Here is a 27333-nt window from a genome sequence, read left to right on the forward strand (position 1 = left end):
TTCTATTCCCTTGCTTTATTCATTCTTTTGCCAATATCACATTGTTTTGATTACCGTAGATTTTTAGTGAGTCTTTAAGGTAATTACTGTCAGTCTTCTGACTTTGTTTTTCTACAGTATTGTGTTGGCTGTCTGGATACTTTGCCCTTTCATAATAACTTTAGATTTACTTTGTGCATATTCAACAAATTCCTAGAATCTTTGTATTGAGTTGCCAGGATTTTGTGTTGAATTTACATATCACATGAGGAAGAATGGACATTTAACTATATTGAGTCTTCCCATTCATGGAGTATCTCTTTATTTAGGAATTTCATCAGTTTTTATAGTTTTCTTTATAAAGATCTTATACATATTTTATTAGTTTTATACCAATTTTTTATTTGTTGGTGCTAGTGTGAATAGTACTATGTTTTTTAAATTTTCTTTTCTAACATGTTCATTGCTAGTATATGGCTAAACACTTGGCTTTTATAGATTACCTTGTATTCTGCAACTTTACTATAATTGCTTCTCAACTCCAGGAGTTTTTTTTGTTTGTTTGTTTTGTCAATTCTTTGAGATTTTTTACTTAGACAATTTTGTTATCTGTGAGCAAAGACAAGTTTAATTATTTCTTCCCTATCTCTAAACCTTTTATTTTTCTTTTCCTATTGCATTAGTTATTCATAGACTATGTCTAAGAGTCAAAAATTCACTGATATTCTGTATACTGTTTTAGTATAAATTTAGAGATATTCTTCACTAAATAACCTTTTATTTTTGAATGTTCTCTTTCATTTTTTCTTAGGATTAGGGAAAATGAATATCCAATATTAGAATATTCAGTTCTTAAATCTTGGTTTTCATTTGTCTATGCCTACCATCTTTTTTCATGTTTTTTTCTCCTCCTCTAAGCATTCTACCATATGGCCAATGTGAGTTTCTTTACTGCCAGTTCTATCATTTGCTTCTAATGTGATACTGCATTTCAGTTTTCTAACAATCTTTCCTTCTTGTGTAAGTCTGGCTTAAATAGCTCAAAACATTTATTTTATAAAATAAACATTTTAAGTAGTAATTAACCTTTTTTATACTTTATTTTTAAACTGACTCATACATTTTGATGGGGTATATAGTGATATTTTGATACATATAATGTATAGTGATCAAATCAGAGTAATTAGCATGTCAATCATCTCAAACATTTATCATTTGTTTGTGTTGGGAACATCCAGTATCCTCCTTCTAGCTATTGGAAACTATTATTGTTAATTACAGTCATCCTATATTTACAGAACAATGATAGTACAACACTATAACTTACACCTCCCATCTTGTTATAATTTTGTATTTGTAATTAAATCTCTACCTAGCCCTCCTTTCCTCCTACCCTATCCTCTCTTCTACTTTTGACTTCGATAAAATTTACTTTTCTTGGCTTCTATAGATGAGTGAAAACGCATGGTGTTTAACTTTCTTTTCTTGGCTTATTTCATTTAACATAACTTCTTCCAGTTCCATCCATGTTGCTGTGAATGACAGGATTTCTTTTTGTTTTTTTAATGGCTAAACAGTATTCCATTGTGTATATATATACATAATCTTTATCCATTCATCTGTTGTTGGACCTAAGTTCATCTGTATCATGGTTATTGTGAATAGTACAACAATAAATACAGGGGTTCAGATGTCTCTCTGATGTAATGATTTCCTTTCCTTTATATAAATTTCCAGTAGTGTGATTGCTGGACCATATGGTAGTTCTATTTGTAGTGTTTTTTGGGGAACCTTTGTACTTTTCTCAATATTGGCTGTACTAGTTTACATTCTCACCAATGGTGTATTAAAGTTCCCTTTTCTTTGCATCCTCACCAGCATTTATTATTTTTTGTTTTTCTGAAAATAGACATCCTAACTGGGGTGAGATGATACCTTACTGTGGTTTCTATTTGCATTTCCCTGATGATTAATGATGTTAAGCATTTCTTCATATATTTGTTGGCCATGTGTATGTCTTTTCAGAAATGTCTGTTCAAATCATTGGCCTGTTTTTTAAGCAAATTGGTTTTTTGCTCTTGAGATATTTGAGTTCCTTGTGTAATCTGGATATAAATCTCCCATCAGATGAATAGTTTGCAAATATTTTCATTTTTTCTGTAGGTTGTGTTTTTTTTAGACTGTTGATTGTTTCCCTTGCTATGCAGAATCTTTTGAGTTTGATGTCATCTGATTTGTCTATTCTTTTTTTGTTGTCTGTGATTTGGAATTCTTATTCATAAGATCTTTTCTTTGACCTAGTGTCCTGAAATATTACAACCCTATGTTTTCTTCTAGTAGTTTTATAATTTCAGGTCTTAACATTGAGGTCTTTGATCCATTATGAATTGATTTTTGTGTAGGATGACAGATGTGAATCTAGTTTAATTCTTCTGCATAGGGATATCCAGTTTTCTCAGCACCATTTATTGAAGAAATTGTCCTTTCCCCAATGAATGTTCTTAGCTTTTGTAAAAGTCAGTTGGCTGTCAATAAGCAGATTAATTTTGGGGTTCTCTATTCTGTTCCATTGGTCTACATGTCTGTTTTTATGCCAGTATGATGCTGTTTTGGTTACTACAACTTTGTAGTATATTTGAAGTTAGGTAGTAGATGTTAGGTAGTATGTTGACTCTAGCCTTATTCCTGTGCTCAGGATTGCTTTGGACATTTGGGGCCTTTTGTTGTTTCATATGAACTTTAGGATTTTTTTCCATCTTTGTGAAGAATATCATTGGTGTTTTGATAGGAATATCATTGAAACTGTAGATTGCTTCTGGTAGTATAGTAATTTTAACAATTTTAATTCTTTCCATCTGTAAGTATGGATGTCTTTTAATTTGTTTCTATCCTCTTCAATTTCTTTCTTTAGTGCTTTGTAGTTTTCCTTGTACAAAAACTATACCTTTAACTTCCTTGATTGAATTTATTCATCAGTAATTAAATTTTTTTTAGGAGCTCTAGTAAATGGGATTGACTTCTTGATATATTTTTTTTTAGCTAGTTTGTTGTTAGTGTATACAAACAGTACTGGTTATTGTACATTGATTTTGTAGCCTTCAACTTTACTGAAATTCTAAGAGTTCTTTGGTAGAGTCTCTAGGTTTTTCTGTATATAAGATTATGTCATCTACAAAGAGGAATGAATTGACTTCCTCCTTTCCATATTGCTCTGGCTTCAAGGTCTAATACTATGTTGAATAATAATGGGTAGAGTGAACATCCTTGTATTGTTCTAATTCTCACAGAGAAAACTTTCAGCTTTTTCTCCTTTCTCTCTGACATTAGTTGTGGGTTTGTCATATATGGCCTTTATTATGTTGTGGTGCTTTTTCTCTATACCTATTTATTGGCAGTTTCTATCATGAAGGGATGCTGAATTTTATCACATTTTTTTCTGCATCCATTGAGATGATCATGTAGTTTTTGGCCTCCATTCTATTGATGTGTTGCATGATGTTTATTGATTTGCATATGTTAAACCATCCTTGCATCTCTGGGATGATAAATCCCACTTGATCATGGTGAATGATCTTTTTGTATTCAGCTTGCTAATACTTTGTTGAAGACTTTTGCATCTATATTCATCAGAGATACTGATTTATGGTTTTTGTTGCTGTTTTATCCTTGTCTAATTTTGATGTCAGGGTTATGCTGCCCTCATAGAATGAATTAGGAAGAATTTCCTCTGCTTGAATTTTCTGAAATAGTTTTAGAAGAATTGGCATTAATTTTTTAAGGTTTTAATAGAATTCAGCAGGGAAGCCATCCAGTACTGGATTTTCCTTTGTTGGAGACTTTTTATTCCTGATTCTACCTCACTATTGGTTATTGGTCTCTCCAGGTTTTCTGTTTCTTCTTGCTTCAATATTGAGAGGTTTTATGTGTCCAGGAACTTACCTATTTCGTTTAGGTTTTGTAATTAATTAATGCATAGTTCTTCATAGTACTCTAATGATCCTTTTTATATCTGTTATATTCAGTGTGATGTCTTCTTTTTCATTTCTCATTTATTCATTTTGGTCTTTCTTTCTTAGTCTAAACAACTTTTGTTTCACTGATTTTTTATATTATTCTTTTAGTCTCAATTTTGTTTATTCCTTCTCTGATATTTATTATTCCCTTGACTAATTTGGGTTTTGGTTTATTCTCTTCTAGCTCTTTGGACTGCATTGTTAGATTCTTTATTTGAAAATTTTCTAGTTTTTTGATGTAGGCATATATTGGTATAAACTTGCCTCTTAATACTGTTTTTGCTGTGTTCCTTAAGTTTTGGTATGTTGTGTTTCTATTTTCATTTTGTTTCTAGGAATCTGTAATATTCTTAATTTCTTTTGTCACCTATTGTTTGTTCAGGGGCATGTTGTCTAATTTCCATATTTTTGTACAGTTTCTAATGTTCCTTTTGTGGGAATTCACTCAGGATGGTGGCAAAAATATTAAGGAGAAAATAGTAGAGAAAGTTATAGTATATAGTCTCAAACCCTTTTGGAAGGCCTAAGGGTTTTTTCATAGTTTCAGTAGAAGTTTCGACTGAAGGCAGCCTAAACCCTTTACATTTAGTTAATAAGTAAAGCAAATAGCTAGAATATATGGGGGAGTTTACCTAACTAACTTGTTTACTCATGTGGTCTTAAAACTAACCTGAGTGGTATGGCGCTTTCTGGGGAAGGTTGACCAGGGATATTATCCTCTAATGGTGTTTGCTTTGGGCATCAGAACCTGTGCTTTAATCTTCACTCTAGTGTTGTTGACTCAAGCCTTTGTCAATTAAACTCTACTAAATAAATGCAAGTCTCACTGGCTAGTAAGGGCCAGTGGTTGCAACTGTTTACAGTGCTCTCCAGTGAGTCTGTAAGAAGCCGCATGGACCCTCAGTTGAATTGTCAAAGCATAATATCTGTGTGTCAGTGTACTTTATTCATCTGTTGTTGAGTCCGGGACTGCAGGACAGACCCCCACAGGTGGTGACCCCAACAGTGGTACCCAACATGGGGTGACTCTGACACCTCTTATTTTTATTATTATTACTTTAAAAAAAAATAGAGACAAGGTCTCCCTATGCTCCCTATGTTGCCCAGGCTTTTCTCAAACTCCTGGGCTCACGGGATCCTCTCACCTTGGCCTCCCAAAATGTTGGGATTACAAGTGTGAGCCACTGCACCTAGCCAGTTATTTTATTGTTGCTATCTGGTTTTATTCTATTGTGGCCAGACCAGATACTTTATATGATTAATGTTTAAGACTTCTGTTGTTTCCTAACCATAGGTCAGTCCTGTAGAATCTTCTGTGTGCTGATGAGAATAATGTACATTGTGCAGTTGTTGGGTGAAATGTTCCATAAATGTCTATTAGGTCCATTTGGTCTGTGGTAAAGTTTAAATTCAATCTGTCTTCACTGATTTTCTGTCTAAATTATCTGTCCAATGCTGAGAATTGGGTTTTGAACTTCCTGTTATTTTAATGTAATCTATCTCTCTTTAGATCTAATAATACTTGCTTTATACATCTGAGTGTTTCAGTGTTGGGTACACTTATATGTACAACTGTTATATTCTTTTGTTGAATGGATCCTTTTATTATTATATAATGTTCTTTGTTTTTACAACTTTTTATTTTGACTCGTATAAGTATAGTTCCTCTTACTATTTTTATTTTCCATTTTCATGGGATATCTTTTTTTATACCTTAAGTCTGTGTGTCCATACAGGGGAGGTGAGTTTCTTATAGCAGCATATAATTGAGTTTTTATTTATTTATTTTTAATCTGTTCTACCTGTCTGTATTTTTTAAATGGGAAACTTAATTGGTTTATATTCAAGATTATTTTCATTAAGTGAGTATTTACCCTGTCATTTTAGTGATTGTTTTCTGGTTGTTTTTGTATATCCTTTGTTTTTTATTTCCTCTCATTTATTTTTCCAGTTGGGTGCTTTTCCATAGTGTTAAGGCTTGATCCTTTCTCTTTTGCCTTTATATATCTGCTCTACCAGTGAGTTTTATAATTTTGCATGTTTTCATGATGGTGGTTATCATTTTTTCATTTATGGATATAAGACTCCCTTCAACATTTCTTGTAAGTCTGGTCTAGTGATGACGGATTGCCTTAGTTTTTGCTTGTCTGTGAAAGATTTTATTTCTCCTTTATTTCTGAAGCTGCTGGGTATTATATTCTTAGCTGACAGTTCTTTCATTCTGAGCTTTTAGAGTATCATCCATTCCCCTCTGGCTTGTCAGGTTTCTCTTGAGGAATCTGCTGTTTTTTATTCCAACAATCAGCTAAAATGTAAAGAAGAATGAAAAATGTTTTAAAATATTATTTTTTTAAAAAAAGGATAAAGAGTTTAAGATTTTTAATTAAAAGAAGAAGAAATTCACTGTTAGTATTATAGGGATTCCCTTATAGTGACTTGACACTTTAGCTTTAATTCTTTGACTTTTGACAATTTGACTATAATATGCCTCAGAGAAGATCTGTTTGAGTTGAATCTATTTGGAGTTTTGATCTTCAAAGCTTTGGATGTCCATTCCTCTCCAGAACTGGGAATTTTTTAACTATTGTTTTATTAAATATGTTTTTCTCACCTTTTCCTTTTTTTCTCCTTCTGAAAGGACAATAATACAAATATTTGTTCACTTAATGATGTCTCATAAATCCTGTAGGCTTTCTTCATTCTATGTTTTTTTCTTTTTTGCCTATGTTATTTCAAACAATTTGTCTTCAATTTAAGAAATTCTTATGCTTGGTGTAGTCTGTTGAAGGTCTCAGTTGTATTTTCTATTTCATTCACTTCAGCTGTAGGATTTCTGTTTCTTTTTTTTATGGTATCTCTGCTTAATTTCTCATTCAAATCACAAATTGTTTTTCTGATTTTGTTTAATTTTCTATCTGTATTCTCTTGAATTTCACTGAGTGTTGTCAAAATTATTATTTTAAATTCTTTCATTTTCTGTATTTCCTTATGATTCCTGTCTGTTAATAGAGAATTGTTGTTTTCCTTTGAAAGTGTCATGTTTTCTTGCTTTTTCATGTTTAATATGTCCATATATTGATTGGTATGCCTCAGGTAGAAAAGTAAAATTGCCTTTTCCAATGTTATAGAATTGATGTCATAAAGAAATATTTATTTGTGTGAATGAGTCTGGAGTGTTGGTTTGGTGTGGTCCATTGGCCTTGGTTCTATTTGGATACAGTAGTGTGGTCTTTGTGTAGTTTTCTTCAGTTGTAATCCACACTAGTGTCATTTACAAGTGTCTCAGTGGCCTAGGCTGAGAGTTTGTGGTCGCAGTTGTACAGCTTTGCCAGGAGTGGGTTTGCTGGGCTCTTTCTCAGTTTGGGGGCATGTGCATGTATGTGGTGGTTCAACCACCTTGGGATCGGACCCTCTGGCAGATGGAACTATTAATGTGCCCAGGAGCATAGTCACATGGTTGCTCAGCTGGCCTGGGTGAATGCTTACCAGGAGCAACTCACTGGTTTGTTTCTCAGGCCCAGGAGATGCCTGGGATGCGGGTGTAAGGCTGCTTGACCCCACCAGAGGTATAGGAATACAGTTGCTTGACTGGGTTAGGGCCATATCTGCTGAGGAGTTCCACAGGGTTGTTTCTCAGGTTCAGGGTGCAGGCACAAGGCTATTCAGCTGGCTTATGGGCATGCCCACTAGGGGTGGCCTGTGAGGCTGTTTCTCAGGCCTGTGACACTGCTGCTTGGCTGGCCTAGGAACTTTTCAGCAGCATATGGCCCACTGGGCTGTTTTGTAGACCTGGGAAGTAGGCGCAGGGCTGCTCAGCTGGCCCAAAAGAGTGTCTGCCAGAGGCAACCCTCAGGGATGATGTGTAGGCCTAGGGTGTAAAGCTGCCCAGCCAGCTAGGGTATGTGTCTGCTAGTGGCAGTTGGCGAGTGTACTTCTCAGGTTAGGGGCATGGGCACACGATTGCTTGGCTGGTCCTGGGGCATGTCTGATGGGGTTGTAGGGAGGCCACACTGTTTGCCAGGTTTTGGACGTGAACACAAGACTGCTTGGCAGGCTCAAGCATGGCCCGGAGGGCTACTTCTCAGACCCAGTCTGTGTTCACAGGGATGCTTGGCCTCCCTGTGCAAGGTGTGTATTCACCATGGGTGGCCCATAGGGCTGTTTCTCAGGTACAAGTCATGGCTCATGGCTGCTTGGCTGGGCTGGGGGCATGACTGCCAGAGGTAACCTTCTGGGCTATTTTCAGGCCCTGATTGTAGACGCAGGACCATTGGGCAAGCCAGGGGTGTGTCTGCTGGAGGAAGGGGTACACAGTATTGTGGGGCTGTTTCTCAGGTTCATGAGTGTGGGTACATAGCTGCTCTGCAAGCCCAAGGAATGTGTCAGCTGCCTGGTTGCTCAGGAACCTCTCCTTCGTGGGAGAGAGCCACACAGTGGTTTGGTCAGCTCAAGTGAGGGTTTGCCCTGGGTGGGACTGCCAGATTGGCCCTCTGACTAGAAGTGTGGCAGTAAGAGCCTGGTTTCCCTGCTGTGGGGGACCAGAGTCATAGCCAATTATAGGCTCAGACTCCAGGCAGCTAGAGTTGTGGTGTTCAGCCACCTATGTGGGTTTGGTGGAATGAAGATGGAGCCCTAGCCCTGGAAAGGTGCAGTGGCTACTGGCCTGTAGAGCAAGGCACACAGCAGAGGTGGCTCTGGCCTCAATGGTGCCATGCTGCAGCAAGTTGGTCTATAGGTGGGTGAGGGATGGAGAGTGCACGCCTTATTTTCATGATCTGGAGCAATGCAACTGCTTGAATTCCAGCAGCTCTCCACCTTGACTCAGGGCTTGCTAGGACTGTGGGATTCTTCTGTGGTAAGGACTGTAGGTGTTTGTGGTGGCAGTGAGGGCTGGTGGGGATCTTCTGCTTACCTTTTCCTCAAAACAGGAAGTCCCTCCTGATTATGGGAAGATTTGATCCAGGTGCAGGAGATGGTGCTGCAGAGGCCAGGTGCCTACACAATGCCCTCCTGGATTTTCAGTCACTATTCATGCGTTTCCACTCCCCTGCTGCACTCCAGCACTCTCCCTTCAACACGCCAGACAAATCTTAGCTGTTCATTCATTGCTGTGGTCCTTTCTTGTAGGGGATATGAACACCAGAAGTCTCTAATCAGCCATCTTGCTTAATCTTTTAAATTTACATTTAATCTTTTTAATCTGCTTGTTGTTCTCTTCCTCCCGTGCTATAGTGTCTTTTTATAAACCCCTATAGGTTTAATCAATGTACTGAAATTTAAAAGCAAAAGCATTAAGACATAGTATTTATGTATTTATCAGTTAATAAAACGGATCAATTATTCTTGGCCATGCTGTTTGTCTACTTTTTGTTTCTTAAACCCCAGCCATATTTTGGCGCTTTGCAGTCATTTATTTGGTTTTACTACAGTGGAATCTGGAAGAGTCCGTTGCCTGGCATTCCATTTTGATACAGTTTCATGTATTCCTGATGTACTCTAATATTGACAGGTTGAAAAGATGAGGAGCATTGTTTGACTTGTGCTACTTTTGTAATTTGTTGTATGTGTGGGAGTATCCTGAAAGAAAATATGGATTGAATAAATTATCAGATATAATGTATTTTTAGAAAAGAACTCTCAATAGAATAGAATAATTTTTTTTTCTTTTCTTTTTTTTNTTTTTTTTGAGACAGGGTCTCACTCTGTTGCCCAGGCTGGAGTACAGTGGCACGATCTCAGCTCACTGCAACCTCTGCCTCCCAGGGCTCAAGTAATCCTCCCACCTCTGCCTCCCGAGTAGCTGGGACAGGCATTTGCCACCACACCCAGCTAATTTTTGTATGTTTAGTAGAGACGGAGTTTCACTATGTTGTCCAGGTTGGTCTAGAACTGCTGGGCTCAAGTGATCGACCTGCCTTGGCCTTCCAAAGTGCTGGGATTATAGGCATGAGCCACAGTGCCTAGCCATATTAATATAATTATATAAATTCAAATTTTAAAACATAAGACTATAGCCTTATGTTTGTTTTAACCTCTAATCCTAACCCCAAGATTATAGTATATTTAAAAAACTATACTTGGCCAAACAGTCAGAAATACATAAATTCAAACTATAGTTAATTGAAAAAGGCAATAGAGGGTGTGGCTTGTAATATTACAGGCATTTTATTTAAAAAAAAAAATTGATATGGCTTCAAATGGCAGGTTGAGCCCTAGGGAAAAAAATTTTTTTTTTTTTTAGGAGACAGGATCTCACTCTGTCACCCATGCTGGAGCACAGTGGCTCTATCATAGCTCACTGTAGCCTCAACCTCCTGGGCTTAGGCAATCCTCCTGCTTCTGCCTCCCAAAGCACGCAGATTACAGGTGTGAGCCATTGTAACCTGACCCTTAGAAAATGTTCTTCTACATGGAATTTACTGTAGACAGATTTGCTAGATGGTTAAATAGGATATTCCTCCTAGTTGCAGATTGGTGAATCCTGTGTTTATTACAATATTTGTAAATTGTATAATAGTTTATGAGCATAAAAATTACTGGATGCTGGGAGGTCTAAGAAAATTATCCTGCTATGTTTGTAAAATTTAATTTTAGGAACAAAGAATGTGTAAAGGAGATGGTTATGTTAGTCAGTATAACATTAATAACCAACAAAATATTTTTAGTGTATAATGTAGTTTAAATATTTGAAACGATAACATATTCAAGAAAAAAAGCTAACTTAAATGGTTGATTGCCTAACTAGTTACATAGTAAATTTTAGCAATACCCAGATTAGAGCTAATATTATTTGAAGACTCACTTGCTAATATATTTATCGATTCAAACCATATACACAACCCATAAAATATTAGTGGGCTGATCCAAGCAAAGCATAAGTTGCTGTTTAAGTTCAGTGGAAAGAAAGTTATAAACCTCTTACAACTCTCTTCACACGTATATGAAATGGAGGTATTATTAATATCCTCATTCCTTTTAGGAAAGGATTTGAAGTGGTTTTGAATAATTCATCAAAACATAAAACATTTTATGAATTAAAACAAAATCATAACCAAGGAAAAAATATATAAGCAAAATATCAAGAGATGGAGGAAAGGAAACACCATGGATTGCTAAGAAAAACTTGCTGAAAGCAGTATTTTGAGGAAGTAACTTTGTTTCATCTGTGGATGTACTCCTATTATAGGGTCTGACCTGATCCAGAGGTGAAGTAGTACCACTGTACAGTCCTTTAATGTTACTTCTCATTAAATGTCACTTCTCAGCTGGGCTATTACTGGTAGTATGACAGCTGATATCTTGAGATTGTCTCCTTTTAAGAGGACCTAGAATTCCCTATGCTTTAAAAACCATACAGGTTTTCTTCAGCACTGCCTGGGAAAAAAAAGAAAAAAAAAAAAAAAAACCATACAGGTAACCAGGAAAATTTTTTATTTTTGATATCTTGTTGTGAAACCTATATACTTTAAAATGAGGATCATATTTGCTTTTTTCCTTTTGGATAAGGTGTTGCAATGACAAATAAGTAGCATATTGCAAATACAAACAGTATTTTGTTTTGGAAAATAGTTTACCAGTTGTCCCGGTGCCTTCACTGAGTAATCCTTTTTGTCCTAAGTTTTGATGCCATCTCTACTTTTTTTTTTTTTTTTTTTTTTTTTTTTTTTTTTTATTTTTTTTCCCAGTTCATTTATTTTTTGATAGTATCCTATATTTTAATATTGGAAAGAACAGTCCATTTTTACTCTTTAGAAAGGTTTTTGGCTTTTCTTAAATGCAAATGTTAATATGAAGAGATATATATGATATTACAGTATAAGAGAAGTACAGTGTTACAAAAAAAGTATGCTGCATAGAAACCTTTAATTCAATAGGCTTTTAACTGATTATAATGATATTTAGTAGAGTAAATGTCAGAGAGATGTGTAATGCACTGAGACATAAGTCTATAAGGGCCATGTCACATGTTTAATGTGACATGTAGAGAAGTATTTATTTTAGAACTTGGTTGTTTTTAAATTTTTATTAAAAGTTTGGGTAGGTGATTGAGAAAATATTGTATAAGTCCTGGCCTTTGTTTCTTAAAAAGAGTCAGATAAGATATGTTCTAGTTAAACCTTTTATCTGTAAAGAATTTGAACACTTATTTATTAAAGAGGTCAATTTATTTACATTCTGTTCTCACTACTTGTAGTTTAAAAAGGAATATGGACTTCGTTTTATCTTTTACCTATTATTATTTCATAATTTTTTCATATTTAGTTAATAAATCATGCTTTGAAAGAACTCATGGAAATAGAAGAAATGAGTGAAAATGTATTACAAGTTCACTTAAATGGTAAGTATGCCATCATTTTGCCATTGGAGATGATATAAACATTGTGGGGTTTTTATATGATGAAACTAAATTCACTTGTATATTTCAAATCCATTTTAATAGATTTTGAAAAGTAGACCCATGTTTTACAGCTTCTACTTAGCATACCATACACAGTATTTTTAGAAATTAAAATAATAATAATGAAGGAGTCTCAGAAGGATTCTGGTTTTTTTCTTTTTTTTAATCATCCTAATCCCAAGAAGGATTGTTTTTTGACTCTGTAGAATGTTTTTATTGATAAGTTTTAAAAAGAAAGTGATGTGAACTAACAGGCTTTGACTGAGAAAATATACTTAACTGGAAAATAACCTGGTGTATCAAATACATGTGATATTTTAATTAAATACTTTTAAATGGATTTTTAGGACTGCTTCAGATCAATGATAAAATCGCCCTAAAGGAAATCACAAGGCAGTTAAATCTGGAAAATGTAGTTGGAGATAAAGTTTTTGTAAGTATCATTTCACTTATTTTATTAAATAAGCTTCAAGGTAATATCTTTATAGCACAGGTATTTTTATATTTCTGGAAGGGTAGGGAGAGGTTCAGAAATTCTAAATTGAGGCCGGGCGTGGTGGCTTACGCCTGTAATCCCAGCACTTTGGGAGGCTGAGGCGAGTGGATCACAAGGTCAGAAGTTCGAAACCAGTCTGGCCAACATGGTGAAACCCTGTTTCCACTAAAAATACAAAAATTAACTGGCCATGGTTGCACGCGCCTGTAGTCCCAGCTACTCAGGAGGCTGAGACAGGATAATCACTTGAACCCAGGAGGCAAATGTTGTAGTGAGTTGAGATCATGCACTGCACTCCAGCCTTGGAGACAGAGTGAGACTGCCTCAAAAAAAAAAAAAAAGAAATTCTAAATTTAAATATATATTTTCATAAAAATGTGTAATGTATTAGGATACATTTAATCATCAAGTCTGTACAATATTTGGATTTTTTCATAGATTTTACTAGCTGTAAAATAGCTAAGAAATCCAAGTTTATGTAGATATTCTGAGTTTATTTCTTTTTCTATAAGGTGAATACTTTGGTTCCCTATCTCTGGAGATAAATTAACACATTTTTTAAAATACTGTGCTCCAGCAGCGTATTTCCACTTTTTTTGAGTCTAGTAGCCTGTGTATGGTGGAAAATGTGCTGAATTTGAAGCTGCAATAGGTGGTTTTCAGTCATGCCTTACAGCCCTTTGACTACCTGATAATCCTGAGCTAATGAGTATCTCTGAATTCAAATTCTTTTCGTGTTAATTGGGCATTATTTTATTATCTATACTTCATAGGATTATTCTAAAGAAGAAAGAGAACATTACACATCATTTAACTTAAAAAGTAATTTGCTAGATGTTAATGTGCTGTACAAATGTAAGTTATCTTACTCTGTTTTCAGAATTTATTCATACTTCATTATCATATCATCTTATAGTCTCAGGATAGTGAACATCAGTAAAAGAAACTGACTTGAAATGTTTTGAAACTTGTATTAAAGTTTTACCTTTTACCTAATATATAGGGCCTAAGGAAAACATGATAATTTAATTTTGCACCTGCCTGAATTTTCACGATGAAATTACTTATCCTCATACTAAGTATGCATTTGGAGTGGGCTGTATACATTTCATTTTCTGGTTACTGGTGACCATGCAGTGGCATCACTCTAATCTCTGAACTGTATGCTTTGTGCTGCAGTGACACTGCCATAGTTGTATAAGACCCCTAGTATTTATGAGTTTCTTTCTTTAATAATTAACCTATAAAAAGTTGAGTAAATCTGTCCCTTCTATAGTCTTTAGGTCTTTGAAGTGCAATTTCGAAACGCTCCTTCTATAAGTCTAATATTCTACTTTCTGTTTAGAATGTGATGTTGAAGGTAGTGGCCTATACTAAGCCAAAGACAGCTCCTATTAAATATGCTCAGTTTGGCTTTTGATTCCCAGTTGATCTGGATAACTGTTTCTGACATTTTTTAATGTTACATATTCATATTGGTTTTATGTGAACTAATAAAAGGCACAATTGTTTATCATTCTAATCTTCATTATTATTATTATTATTACATATAGAGATTATTAGTTTAAGTTGTATCCAAAAATGTTTTGGCTGTATTCCAAGTAAGCATAGCCAAACAGGATATGATATACATAAATTCTTCAATATACTCTTGAATAGACAAAAACTGCTATAGAAATTATTAGTTTAATTCCTTCATTTTATATAAATTTGGCTTCTGCTCAGAGAGCATAATTAGGTTGCCAAAGGTCATAAAATGGCAGAGGCTCGACACTCTAAGAACCTAAGTCACCTAATCACTTAATTCAACCCACAGCTTTTCTGGTCTGATATAAACATATACCTGTATTATACATGCACAAATACATATTTATAGAAGTATATACTTAACATGAGATATAATCTTTTAAACAAAAAGCCTGAAAGACAAGCTACCTTTGAGTACCTGACCACTGATCTCCCAACTTTGTTATGTATGTCCGAGGCTTTGTTATGTTATAGTAAATTATGGATAATACCTCCTGGTCTGCCTATCTTGGAAATAGCATAACAACAGTGAAAGTTTTTTAAACACTTATGCTATTTTTATGTTAGATATCTCAACTGGAGAACAAATAAGTGAGTTTCTTTTCTCCTTTGTACCTCCTCAAATTTAAAGTTGGCTCTTTCTTTAAATTATGAACTCTGAATGAAATAAAAATTAATAACTTTAATGAAAAAAAATATTTAAATGGGACTTCTACCCACAATCTGGAGCACCTGGATAATGCATCTACTACCTTGTTCAGTTTCATCAAGAATATTTAATTGTATACAAAAATGTTTTGGCTATATTCCATGTAAACATAGCCAAACATATTATGATACACATAAATTATTCAATATACTCTTGAATAGACAAACATTGTTATAGTATTTATTGTTTCAAAAAAGCCTTTTCTTATATCTCGTTTAAATTAATGGTTATTTCTTTACTGGTACAAATTAATTTGAGACTTGCAAGATCCTATTGTGTTTGAAAACACAAAGTAGAATGCATTTCTAGGTCTTAAACTGTATTTAGAATATGGCAACTCTATAAAACTACCTTCAAATAAATTTAATATTCTTACAGATTTCGTCCAGAAAATATAAAATTTCTTACTTTTCTTTTTCTTCTTTGACTGGTTATCCTCAAGTTCTAAAATATAAAATTTCATACATGACATATTTATTGCTGTTTTCAGTGCTCTACTATCTTTGCTTAAATATTTAAATTTTAGATAGGATGTATATAGAGACACTCAGCAGAGTCTGGGCAGTGACTCTAATAACTAGAAGATATACAGTGTTTATGTAAAATCTGAGAACCAGAGAGCCCTCTTTTGTTTTTTATTTCACCAAACTTTTAGTCATTTTTTCTCATTTTGTTGTTCAGGGAAGCTTTGCTGAAAACCTTTCATTTCTTCTGGAAGCTTTAAAAAAAGGTAAATGTTAACATATTCAGCTGTATCAAAAGATATATTTTATTTTTTCCTTGATTATAAAGGTAATATAAGCTTTTACCAAAAGAAAAACTCATAAAATACAGAAACATAAAAAAGAAATAATGATCACTGTATTCCCACTATCATAGCAATGATTATCTCAATTAGCATTTGGTTTCTTATCTTTATTCACCTGCTGTATGTTATTGATAGAGATAAATTTGACATTTTACAAGAATAAAATTATCTTACCTATTGTTTTGTAATCAGTGAATTTTGGTCTGCATCACCATTTTTATGATTCTCATCTTGTTTTATTAGGTGCTATTTATTAATCACCAATTATGGACTTGTGTTTCTAATTTTTTAAAATTAAGAAGAGATACTTAGATGATCATCCAGATACTTCCTGGGGTAAATTTCTGTGGGTAGAATTCTGGGTTAAAAGGCACTGTCTTTAAAAGAATAAACACTACCAAATTATCTTAAAGATTCACTTTGTAAAACTATTCGATAGTACCTTTTTCTTCACAACCTCAAAAACAATTATTTTTATGTTTGCCCATCTAATAGAAAATCTTTCATCTCTTAGTTTAGTTGGAATAATTTTGTTCTTTGTTTTATTTGCATAATTCTGATTAATTTGCATAATTCTGATAGTGGTGATGCTTATCATTTCACGTTTTTATTGACCTTTGATATTTCCTGGTTTATGTACAGTCATGTGCCACATAACACTTTTAACTCAATGATAGACCACATATGTGGCAGTGGTCCCATTAGACTTTAAAACCGTATTTTCACTGTACCTTTTTTGTATTTAGATATGTTTAGATACACAAATACTTCCCATTGTGTTACAGTTGCCTACACTATCACATGCTTACAGGTTCATAGCCTAGGGGCAATAGGCTATGCCATATATCCTAGGTGTGTAGTAGGCCATACCATCTAGGCTTATGTAAGTACACTCTGAGGATGCTTGTACAATGATGCAGTAACCTACAATACATTTCTCAGAACGTATCTGTGTTGTTAAGGGAAACATGACTGTATTTCCTGTTGGGTCTTTGACCTATTTTGGTAATATTTATCTTATACTTACTTATCGGAATTTTTGTGTTTCATTTTTCTCTTCCCTTAAGTTTGGTTTGGACTTTTCTGCTGAACTAGAGTTTTACGTTTTCCACAGTTACGTTTATCTAGAAAGTTTTTTCTCTCCTTCAGATTATGGAAACATTGACCCATGTTTTCATTTAATATATATATTTGTAATTCATAATTTGTTTGGAAATTTTGATTTGACCTGTAAAGTAGGGATCTAACTTTGAATAGACTAATTTTCCCCACTGATGTATAATGCAATATTTTATCAAATACTGAAATTTTATATTAGTACATAGGTCTCTTTCTAGACTTTTGAGTAATTCCTTTGGTTTTTTACCAGTATTAAATCATTTAGGCACTGTATTTGTTATTTGTTGAAGTAAGTCTTTCTTTTGTCAGATAATAGTTTTACTTTTTAACACAAATATAAAGGTTGTAAGCCTAAGGTTACAGGAATTCTTTTACTAAAGTAGTTTCCATCATTGAAGTGAGAAAAATGTAACAAAGAAAATCATGTGGAACTTTTCCCCATGAAAAGCATTTTAGTTGAAATGCTGAAAATTGTGCTTAAAGGGAGTTAAAGTGCTTTCGTTAAACTTTATAATCTAACCATTGTTTATAAAAAGTATTTCTATGAGAAATATACTTTGCATTTCTACTCAGTAAACAACTCTCTTTTAAAGCATTAGTATTGTTCATTAAGTAGTGACTTCTCTTATATTTTAATCCTAAATGTTTTGGTTCTATATAGGTATAGAAAAGTCTTTTGCCAATTTTGTAATCATTAAATAAGAATTATGTTTACATAATTATAAAAATAATAGTCTTTAGTCATTTAAATGATTTTTGACATTTTTCAAACAAACTAGAGTCTAGGAACTAGACTGAACTTTTTTTTTTTTTTTTTGATTTAAGACAGAGTTTCATTCTTGTTGCCCAGGCTGGAGTGATCTTGGCTCACTGCAACCTCTGCCGCCCCAGTTCAAGAGATTCTCCTGCCTCAGCCTCCTAAGTAGCTGGTATTACAGGCAACCGCCACCATGCCCAGCTAATTTTTGTATTTTTTTTTTTTTTTTAATAAGAGAGGGGGTTTCATCATGTTGGTCAAGCTAGTCTCAAACCCCTGACCTTAGGTGATCCACCCACCTCAACCTTCCAAAGTTCTGGGATTGCAGGCATGAGGCACTGTGCCTGGCCTAGACTGAACTTCTTGAGAGCAGTAGGGGCTATCATTGTCCTTTGAATAGTTTCTTTTGTTGAATGAATGTACATGCATCAGTAAGTGCCCTACCCAAAGTACGCTATCAGTATGTTTGTAGAATTAAGTTTTAAAACCTGAAATATAGTAAATAGCTTAGAAACTGAGGAAAGGTGGATATAATTTCTTGTTGTAATGCTCTTATTTTATCTTAGGTGACCGAACTAGCAGTTGCCCAGTGATCTTCATATTAGATGAATTTGATCTTTTTGCTCATCATAAAAACCAAACACTTCTCTATAATCTTTTTGACATTTCTCAATCTGCACAGACCCCAATAGCAGTTATTGGTCTTACATGTAGATTGGTAAGTCTTTCTCTTTATTAAAAAATTTGATTATAATATTTTAAAATTCAAGCTTAATTGCTGACACTACTAGTCTTTTTTCACTTATTTTGTCATTATGTTAGGCATGTTTCAGCAGTATTTATCCTGCTTTTCAACTCAAATTGGGGAAAATGGGTAAATGGTTACCTTAGCCCATTAATGAATACCTCCCTCCTTCCAGTAAAATAACTGAGGAAAAAAGTATGAAATCAGGTTATGCTAATAAATATAATTTCTCCTTTCCTACAGCTCTTTTTCAGAAAAGTGAAACTTTATACTAATTCATATTTCAACAGTCCTCCTTCCAGTGCTGTTTCTCTATAGAGTGACTGTCATTTGCCCCGCCTTCCCTGTACTCTCTAGCTTATTTATGATGCATGGATTTAGTATAAACCTCCCTCATACAACACTGGCTGGTGCTCCACATATCTTTATTTCTCCTTGCCAAAAGCAGCAGGCTATGACAGGGATCAAAGAAGCACCCTCCTTCTTGCCAAAAACAAAAAATCTTCCTTTGGGTGGAAGTGTCTGTGGCAAGTGTTGTTGACCCAGTGAAGGACCAAATAAAAGGTCAGTAGCTTCTTAGCAGTGTTATCAGATGTTCTTTTTTGTTCTGTATATGTAATTCTCCAACTGTTCAGTTCTTTCAAGTGTAATTTTTTCTTTTCTGAGATAGAGTCTTGGTCTGTGACCCAGGCTGGAGTGCAGTGGCACAATCTCGGCTTACTGCAACCTCCACTTCCCAGGTTCAAGTGATTCTCCTGCCTCGGCCTCCCGAGTAGCTGGGACTACAGGCATCTGCCACCATGCCCAACTAATTTTTGCATTTTTAGTAGAGATGGGGTTTCACCATGTTGGCCAGGCTGCTCTTGAACTCCTGACCTCATGATCTGCCTGCCTCGGCCTCCTTAATGCTGGGATTACAGATGTGAGCCACCGTGCCTGGCCTCAAGTGCATTTTTATCTCCATCCATGTTTATAGGGAGAAAGCAAAAGGATAGAGAGAGTAGTGACTGTCAGCAAGCATCTTCTTCCCTACTGGGAGTAATCCCATTTTTGTTTTTTTATTTTGTTTTTACTATTCCCTGTATGCCCACGTTGCCAACTTCTGTCATTACTACCTACTACAAAGACATCATGTACTTCCATCTCTTTTCATTCCCAAGTTTAGGCTCTTAATTGTTGCTTGTGTAGATTATTACTTTCACTGTCTACCTAAATGGGTGACCTAGAACTCTTTCTTAATAGAAAATAAATGTGCAATATCTGTATCTCTGAATATAGCCTTTCTTCTCTTTTAGTTCACATGGTGGCACTATACTTTTATTTGACCTCATAAAAACATTCAAAATTTTTTATTCACCCTCCCGCCTCTACCTCAGGCTGTTAGTCTTTCCTGTCCTCCTTCTCAACTAACCATGATCTCCTTTTGCTCACTTGAATTCTCTCCGCTATATCATGATTTTTTGACCTGGGTATTATGAGAGTCATCTGACTAGACATGGAAATGTATATTTCTGGGCTTAACCAACCCACCTTTTAAAAAACTATATTCTGTAATATTTCAACAATATACATAGGAGAGAATAAATAATGAACCCTGATTTTCCTCCTCTACTCGTTGTCAAGATTCAATTACTACAGACTAGTTTTATTTATACTCTACATCTCCCTTCATTCCCTCCCTTCATTATTTTGAGGCAAAAACTAAGTATTATGTCATTTTATCAGTATTTTTCTTAATGTAATTTTAGGAGATAAGGGCTCTTTAAAAATATATTTCCCTAATATAATTGTTATATTAGCTGTAATTTCTTAGTTATCAAATAGCATGTCAGTGTTTATATTTGGGGTTGGGAGTTTTTTAAAACGACTTTATTGAGATATAATTTATACCATGCAATTCGCTCATTTAAATCATACAATTAACAGAGTTTTTGTTTATGTATAGAGTTGTGCATTTATCACCATAATTTAAGAGCCTCATACCTTTAAGCCTTCACCCCAATCCCCTGTTCCCTCCCCAGCCCTAAGCAACGACTACTTTCTGACTGTTATTTTTGAATCATACAACATATAGTTTTGTGTGACTGGCTTCTTTTAACATGTTTTCAGGGGTGATCTGTGTTACAGCATGTATCAGTCCTTTATTCCTTTTTATTGCCAAATAATATTCTGTTGTATAGATATACCACACTTTGTTTATCCATTCATCAGTGAATGGACATTTGGGTTGTTTACATTTCTTAAGCTATTAAAAATAATTCTGCTGCAAACATTCACATACACTTTTTTTTGCAGTTATCTGGTTTCATTTCCCTTAGTTGTATACCTTGGAATGTAACTGTTGAGTAATATGGTATTCTGTGTACTGTAACATATTTTGAAAAATTGCTCAAGTTCAGTATTAAAAAGAGATTTAGGAATGACAGTTCCTGCCATGTATGTGACTTAGGAAGACAGCTTACCTATTGTGCTTTTGATGTCTTTGATAGTTCCAATGCCTATCAGTTTTGTGGAAGTATTTTCTTCATTTAAGAACACTTTATATGTCCTTACGAGTAGTACATGTTAGTTATCCTTTGGTTTTTAGTGTTCTTTGACAGTAAATTTGATTCCCGATTTCTTAAGGAAAAATAGCACAAATACAAATAGGGTCTAAAAACATTACTATTTTTTAAAAAAGCCAGAAGTTAACTTACAAATGCCATGTTGCATTTCTGCCACATTCCTCTCCTAAAGTTGGTTCCTGCTGCCTATCATGCTATTAATTTTTTAATCTCAGTTCTTCTATTCCTTATTGAAACTCTTGATGTTACTGTGACATGTAGCTCTTCAGTATAGTCAGTTAACAATCATATTGGGTCTTGGAATGTTACAGATTAGCTGAGAGTAACATGGTAAGAAAAAGGCATGGCATCACCAAGCCAGCAGATGCTGGTAGGGGGAGGGGATTATTTAGTTTGCATAAATGTTTTAAGTTTTTATATATTATAGACTAAACATTAATAATTATAAGTGATAGTTTACTTATACCTCTAACATTGATACAGTAGTTTTGTTTTGTTTCGTTTTTAAACATGCATCTTACAGAGATTTCTGTTTGTTTTTAAGGATATTTTGGAACTCTTAGAAAAAAGAGTGAAGTCACGATTTTCTCACCGTCAGATACACTTAATGAATTCATTTGGTTTTCCACAGTATGTTAAAATATTTAAAGAACAGTTATCTCTACCTGCAGAATTTCCAGAGAAGCTTTTTGCTGAGAAGTGGAATGAGAATGCTCAGGTAACTTAAAGGGAATACAGTTAAATGTTCCTTACTATGTGATTTAAAGCAATTAAAATACAAATTTTAGAAATTAGTAAATTAATATAAAGCTTCTAATATTGCTGGGGTATAAAGCTGCAGGAATACAAACTATATACTTTTTAAAAATTTTCTTCTGAAAACAGACAGTTGAAATGTCATATCTCCTAAATTCTTTTTTTTTTTTTTTTTTTTTAAGACAGGCTTTCACCATGTTGGTCAGGCTGGTCTTGAACTTCCAACCTCAGGTGATCTGCCTGCCTTGGCCTCCAAAGTGCTTGGATTACAGGTGTGGGCCACCACTCCCAGCCAAATTCTATCTCAAAAGAACATCACAGTTACACTTTAGGATTTCTGTTAGTAGTTTGATATTTTACATATTTAGCAATAATAATAACTAGTAAATAATGATAAATGTTAGTGGGTCATACCTATTATGTGTGGATTTTTTGTTTTCCAGTTTTCATTAGCGACTTCAACTTTTATTTTGTTGGGCCTTAAGAAGCAGTCCAGCCTGTGGCACCTCTGGTTATATTATCTAATAAGTGATCACATCTCACAGTCCCTGAGACCTGAGAGTCTTAGACACAAAGGCAGATTCTTATGTTGTTTTAAAGATTTGCCAAGTCTTTGAGACTGTAAGTTTACCTGTGCTTAAAATATGCTCAACACACTAGCATCTTTTTAATATTATGCTGACAAGAGGTTTCAGCTGGGAAAGAGAAAGGAGGGAGTACGCAGGTGAGTGTGTATTTACTAACATAATTGAAAAACATTGTTAATGAATAAGTCCCTTATGGTAGACTCTCAAAAATAATTGGCCTCTTGAGAGTGAAAAATAATATAGAGTCCCTGGTTCTGAAGGAATTGGGAAAGACTGATTTATAATATTAAAATACTGGTATGGATAATTAGATCTTTGAATAGAATTGCACAGTCTATGTTCACTGACTCTATAGAAAAGATTGTTTTATTTTAAAGCAATAGTGATAGATTGTATTTATGCCATGAATTCTTAAATACCAATGCCAAATTGGAAGTGTTTTGCATTAGTTTGTTCTTTAAATGATTATTGTTTTGATTATAAAATAGTCTCATGTAAGTACTATTTTGTCACATTTCATTTTTTTAATCATAAAAGTTTATTGAACAAAGTTTAATCAGTGCAAAAGAATAGATGATAAATAGTGGAAGTTTCCCTTAAAACTATGCCAATTTTCCCTTCTACTATGGAGTAATTATTTAGTCTATAACATTGCAGAGTTTACATACATGCTAAATATGTTGTTTTTACAGAAAGGACTCAAAGCCTACATATTTTTATATTACTTTTTTCTCCATTGTTATAACTGATAGTTTCCTCTTCAGTACAACTCTACATAATTCTATGTTAAAATTGCTGACATTATCTTTAAAATTCAGATATTGTGCCTTGATATAATTAGGTATGGATCTTCTCTGCTCAAATTAATCTTGCCTGGGACTCAGATCTTTCAGTTACCTGTGGCAAGTGTCTTTGATACTGTTTCTAATTATAGGATTCCATCTATAGGAGCACTTTCTTTGTAGCTGGTACTCCCACAGTGTCCTCTTACTGGGGTCTGGTGTGGACCAGACCTCTGGATCTTCAGCTTTCAGGTCTACTTTTCAGTGTGTCACAGACTTTTCATCTTCTATAACTCCTAAACTGATTGTCTTATTCCACCAGTATGTTTTTTTGGTTGTTTTAGATTCAGTGTAGTCTTTCATTCAGTGTAGTGTTTCATTTAAATGTCTGTACTTTCCATGGACTCTTATTTTTTCCATACCTGCTCACACTTAATCTTCATAAAGTGACTACATGGTCCAGGTTGCATTGTGCCATCCTTCATCCCCTGTCCTTCCCAACTGTCATGCATTCTGAGCATCCAAAAGTGAGTATATAAATAAAAAGGATGCTGGGAGTTACTGGTGAACAAGCATAACTCTGCATGACTTGGAAAATAGTAACCATTTGTTGGTAGCATAGCTCAGCTCTAGCTTTCTGGACTTTTGTTGCATACCTTAAATCCCCTGAATGTGAGCACTATCCTGTCATCTTTTTGATAGTCTTAGTAGTAGGTTTCATTAAGTAGAACCAGCATCACTGGTGTTTGTGTCTCTGAGTTCTAATATTTTCTTCTCCTATCCTGATTGTCTTATGCCTCTCTTTGGTATGCGAATAAAATGAGCTTCACTTGAAAAATCTGTCAGCACCATGGTCAGAGTCCCTGCCTTGTGGAATAGGGTGGTAGCTGCATTAAAGGAGCTATTCTTTCTCTTAGTGCTGATAATCCAGCAGGTTATTTTTAACGGCAAGATTAAACCAAAAGCAGTGATACAGATAACATGTCAACATGGAATCTCATCCAAGAAATATCTTCAAGATAAGATTGAACCTGGATATCCTGCCTAATTTGAAGGTTTGTTTTAGCCCTACTTCAAATGACTCAAGTAAACAGAGTAGACTCTATCTTACCATGGCAGTATAAGAGGGATCCTTTAAAAAGAACACTCGAAGGAATCATACCTTTTTCTCCTCAAATGAAATCTCCCAAAGTATTGTAGCTAAGTTCAACTGGTTATTGATAATAGCCTTATCCTCAAATAGGGTACGGTGTTTGAATCAAGATGGCATTAAAAATGTAATAAAAGAGGTAGACAATTTTTTTGTTTGTTTAAATGGCTCATTTATATAAGGTAGGCATTTTAAAAAGCAGATTAAGTAATTATAGAAGCAAGAAGGTGAAAACTTTCAGAAAGAGGGAGATGGAGTCAAACCACTAAAACTAAATAAATGAAGTAAGGTGGAGTACAGAAGACTAATCTCTGAAGCATCATGTCAAAGAGAGGCAAATACAGGTTTTAAAAATAACTGATTCTTGCAAAGAAAAGTTTTAGAATCAATTTTGTCCCAGGTGATTTTCTTTAGTTGTCCTAAATGCTCTGATTTTACCACATCAACTTTTACAAGTTACAGATTACAGAAGCCAAGACTATAGTTTGCCTGTGATATTTAGCCACATATTTATCTTCCATTTTTCAATTTTAAAACTGTGGAAAAGCTAAAAAAAATTTATAATTTACAAAAGGTTTGTATTACTTTGCTTAGTTATTTTATGTTCACCTTGTGTACTTTCAAGGATATTCTACCATGTTTGTGACATAAAAATATACATATAGTAACAGGAGGCCCTTTAAAATACAAAGAGAAGACTAGAAACAATAACAAGGGAGTGGGAACTATAATTAAGACAATCTATTTCCTGAGAGTATAAAATTTCATTCCAGTGGACTAGAACTTACTTCTGAATCTGGTCTTCTTAGAGTAGAAAAAGTAGACATGTAGTTATAGCTCTAGAAAATACAAAAATGCTTAGTTTTTTGGGCTTCTCTTTTAAAGGGAAAAAGAATCCTTATTCCATGCAGATGACTTTTGAAAAATTATGTCAATCTTTTCTAAGCCTTTCTTGGCTCTTTGACCTTGGAATTTACTCTCTTTTCCTGTAATCTTTTCTTCAGCGCCAGTGTTCCTCACCTTCCATTCAGCCCTAATATACTGCAGTCACTGGCCTCTTTAGATGCTGCTTTCACAAAGGGCCCTCGTGATCTTTGAATTTCTAAAGCCATTAGCCTCTTCTCAAATATATCTTATCTAAATTTTACAAAGTAGTCTATATCATTGAACCCCACTTCTCTCTTGAAACTTTCTTCCCTTACTTTCTAGAGCTCTGCTCTGTCTTGGATTCTCTTCCAGTCTTTGGTATCTTTCTTACTTTCTTAGTTTTTCTCTTTTTCCACCTAATACTTAAATATTGATAATCCAAGATTCATTTCTTGACCATATTTCACTTTTCACAGGCCATTTTGTTTCCCATAAATCATCTGTGATTTTTTTCTTCTATTTTTCAAACACTTCCTTCTTTTCTGCTACCACGTAATTCTCTACCAGATGTATCTCCTATAAATTGTCTTAATTTTCTTTTGTCTTCATATAACTCAGATAATTCAGACCCTCCTTACCTCTTGTCTGGACAGCTACCTCCAATTAGGTTTTTCTGCCTTTGTTTTTTTATACATTCATTTTGCCAGTAACTGAAACTCCAGTATGTGACTACTCATTTTCTGCCAATATGCCATGATTTTCCCACTACTCATGTTGTTCCCTGTAACTGAAATGGTCTTCCCTCTTTTTTAAATCTCTTGTCTCATCCAGTTTAAGCATTCTTTGCAATGCTTTACCTTGTTTATCTAGGTACAGTAACTCATGCTTTTGTGTTTTTGTGCTGCATTTTGTTAATTTCACTAGTATGACTGTTTAGTTTCCCTTATTCAAGTAGAAATTTTGGGTTAGCAAGGATTGTTTTGTCACTGTGTTCACTGAATTAATGTAAAGAACATGATAGGCAAATCAGTAGACTGGAAAGTTTCTTTTGATTTTAGTGTTCTACAAATAAGACCAACATCTGTTTACTAATGAATTAATATTAGAGTTAATAAGGTACACCAACCAGTAAGGCAAAGGATTATATAGGTTTAAAACCACATCTTTCCTCAATGTTGACTTTTTTTTTTTTTTTCCTTTAGTGTCTCTCAGAAGAGAGAAGTGTGCAGGAAGTACTACAGAAGCATTTCAATATCAGCAAAAACCTGCGGTCATTACACATGCTATTGGTTTGTATTAGTTTTGTTTTTATTGCTTGTTGATGTTTTTTGTTTTTTAATAGTAACGGGGTCTCACTTTGTTGCCCAGGCTGGTTTCGGATTCCTGGCCTTAAGCCATCCTCCCACCTCTACCTCCCAAAGTGCTGACATTACATGCATCAGCCTCTGCTCAGCCTACCTACTCTTATCATTTTCTATCTTTCACTAGACAATTAAGTTGTTGTGGGAATTGCTTAAACCTGTAGGTCAATTTTGGGAGAATCCACATGCTTACTACATTGAGTGTTGCAAATCCTGGAATAGGCTTCATATCTCTTTTTATTTGATTTCTTGTCTGATTGCTTTCATCAGCATTTTAGTTTTTACTACACAGATCATTTAATGTGTATACCTAAGTATTTAATTTTTGTTAAAACAGTTGTAAATGGTGTTTTGAGGTTTTTGTTTCCACATATTCTTTACATATAGAATATGTGATTGATTACACATATATATACACACACACACACACACACACACACAATATATATAGAAATGTGACTGACTTTTATGAGTTGATTTTATAGTCTGTGCTGAATTCACTTATTCTAGGGGGGATTTTTTTTTTCTTTCCAATCTGTATGCCTTTTATTTCTTATCTTGCCTTTTTGCAGTGGCTAGAATTTCCAGTGTTACGTTGTATTAAAGAGTGAGTGTGGACATCTTTCTTGTTCCCAGTCTTGGGAAGAAAGGATTCAAACTTTTACCATTAAGTATGATGTTAGCTATAGGTTTTTTTTATACATGTTCATTATCA

At 34.4% G+C, this 27333-nt stretch overlaps 1 protein-coding gene across 12 annotated transcripts in view; it reads left to right on the forward strand.

The window, feature by feature from the left end:
* ORC4 (origin recognition complex subunit 4) overlaps positions 1–27333 on the forward strand; it is a 69801-nt gene that overhangs the window by 35264 nt on the left and 7204 nt on the right. For 9 of the 12 annotated variants that reach the window (XM_037736601.1, XM_017523156.2, XM_017523164.2 and 6 more), the window contains 6 exons: positions 12255–12330; positions 12738–12823; positions 15804–15852; positions 18373–18524; positions 21660–21833; positions 26460–26546. In XM_037736601.1, the coding sequence (XP_037592529.1) occupies positions 12255–12330; positions 12738–12823; positions 15804–15852; positions 18373–18524; positions 21660–21833; positions 26460–26546 (624 nt within the window). Of the gene's footprint in view, positions 1–9845; positions 9870–12254; positions 12331–12737; positions 12824–15803; positions 15853–18372; positions 18525–21659; positions 21834–26459; positions 26547–27333 lie in introns of those variants that run through there. The other 3 variants (XM_017523162.2, XM_037736603.1, XM_037736604.1) reach the window with 2 other exon arrangements.

This window comes from Cebus imitator, unplaced genomic scaffold (assembly GCF_001604975.1).
Source record: "Cebus imitator isolate Cc_AM_T3 unplaced genomic scaffold, Cebus_imitator-1.0 Scaffold27, whole genome shotgun sequence".
NCBI lineage: Eukaryota > Metazoa > Chordata > Mammalia > Primates > Cebidae > Cebus > Cebus imitator.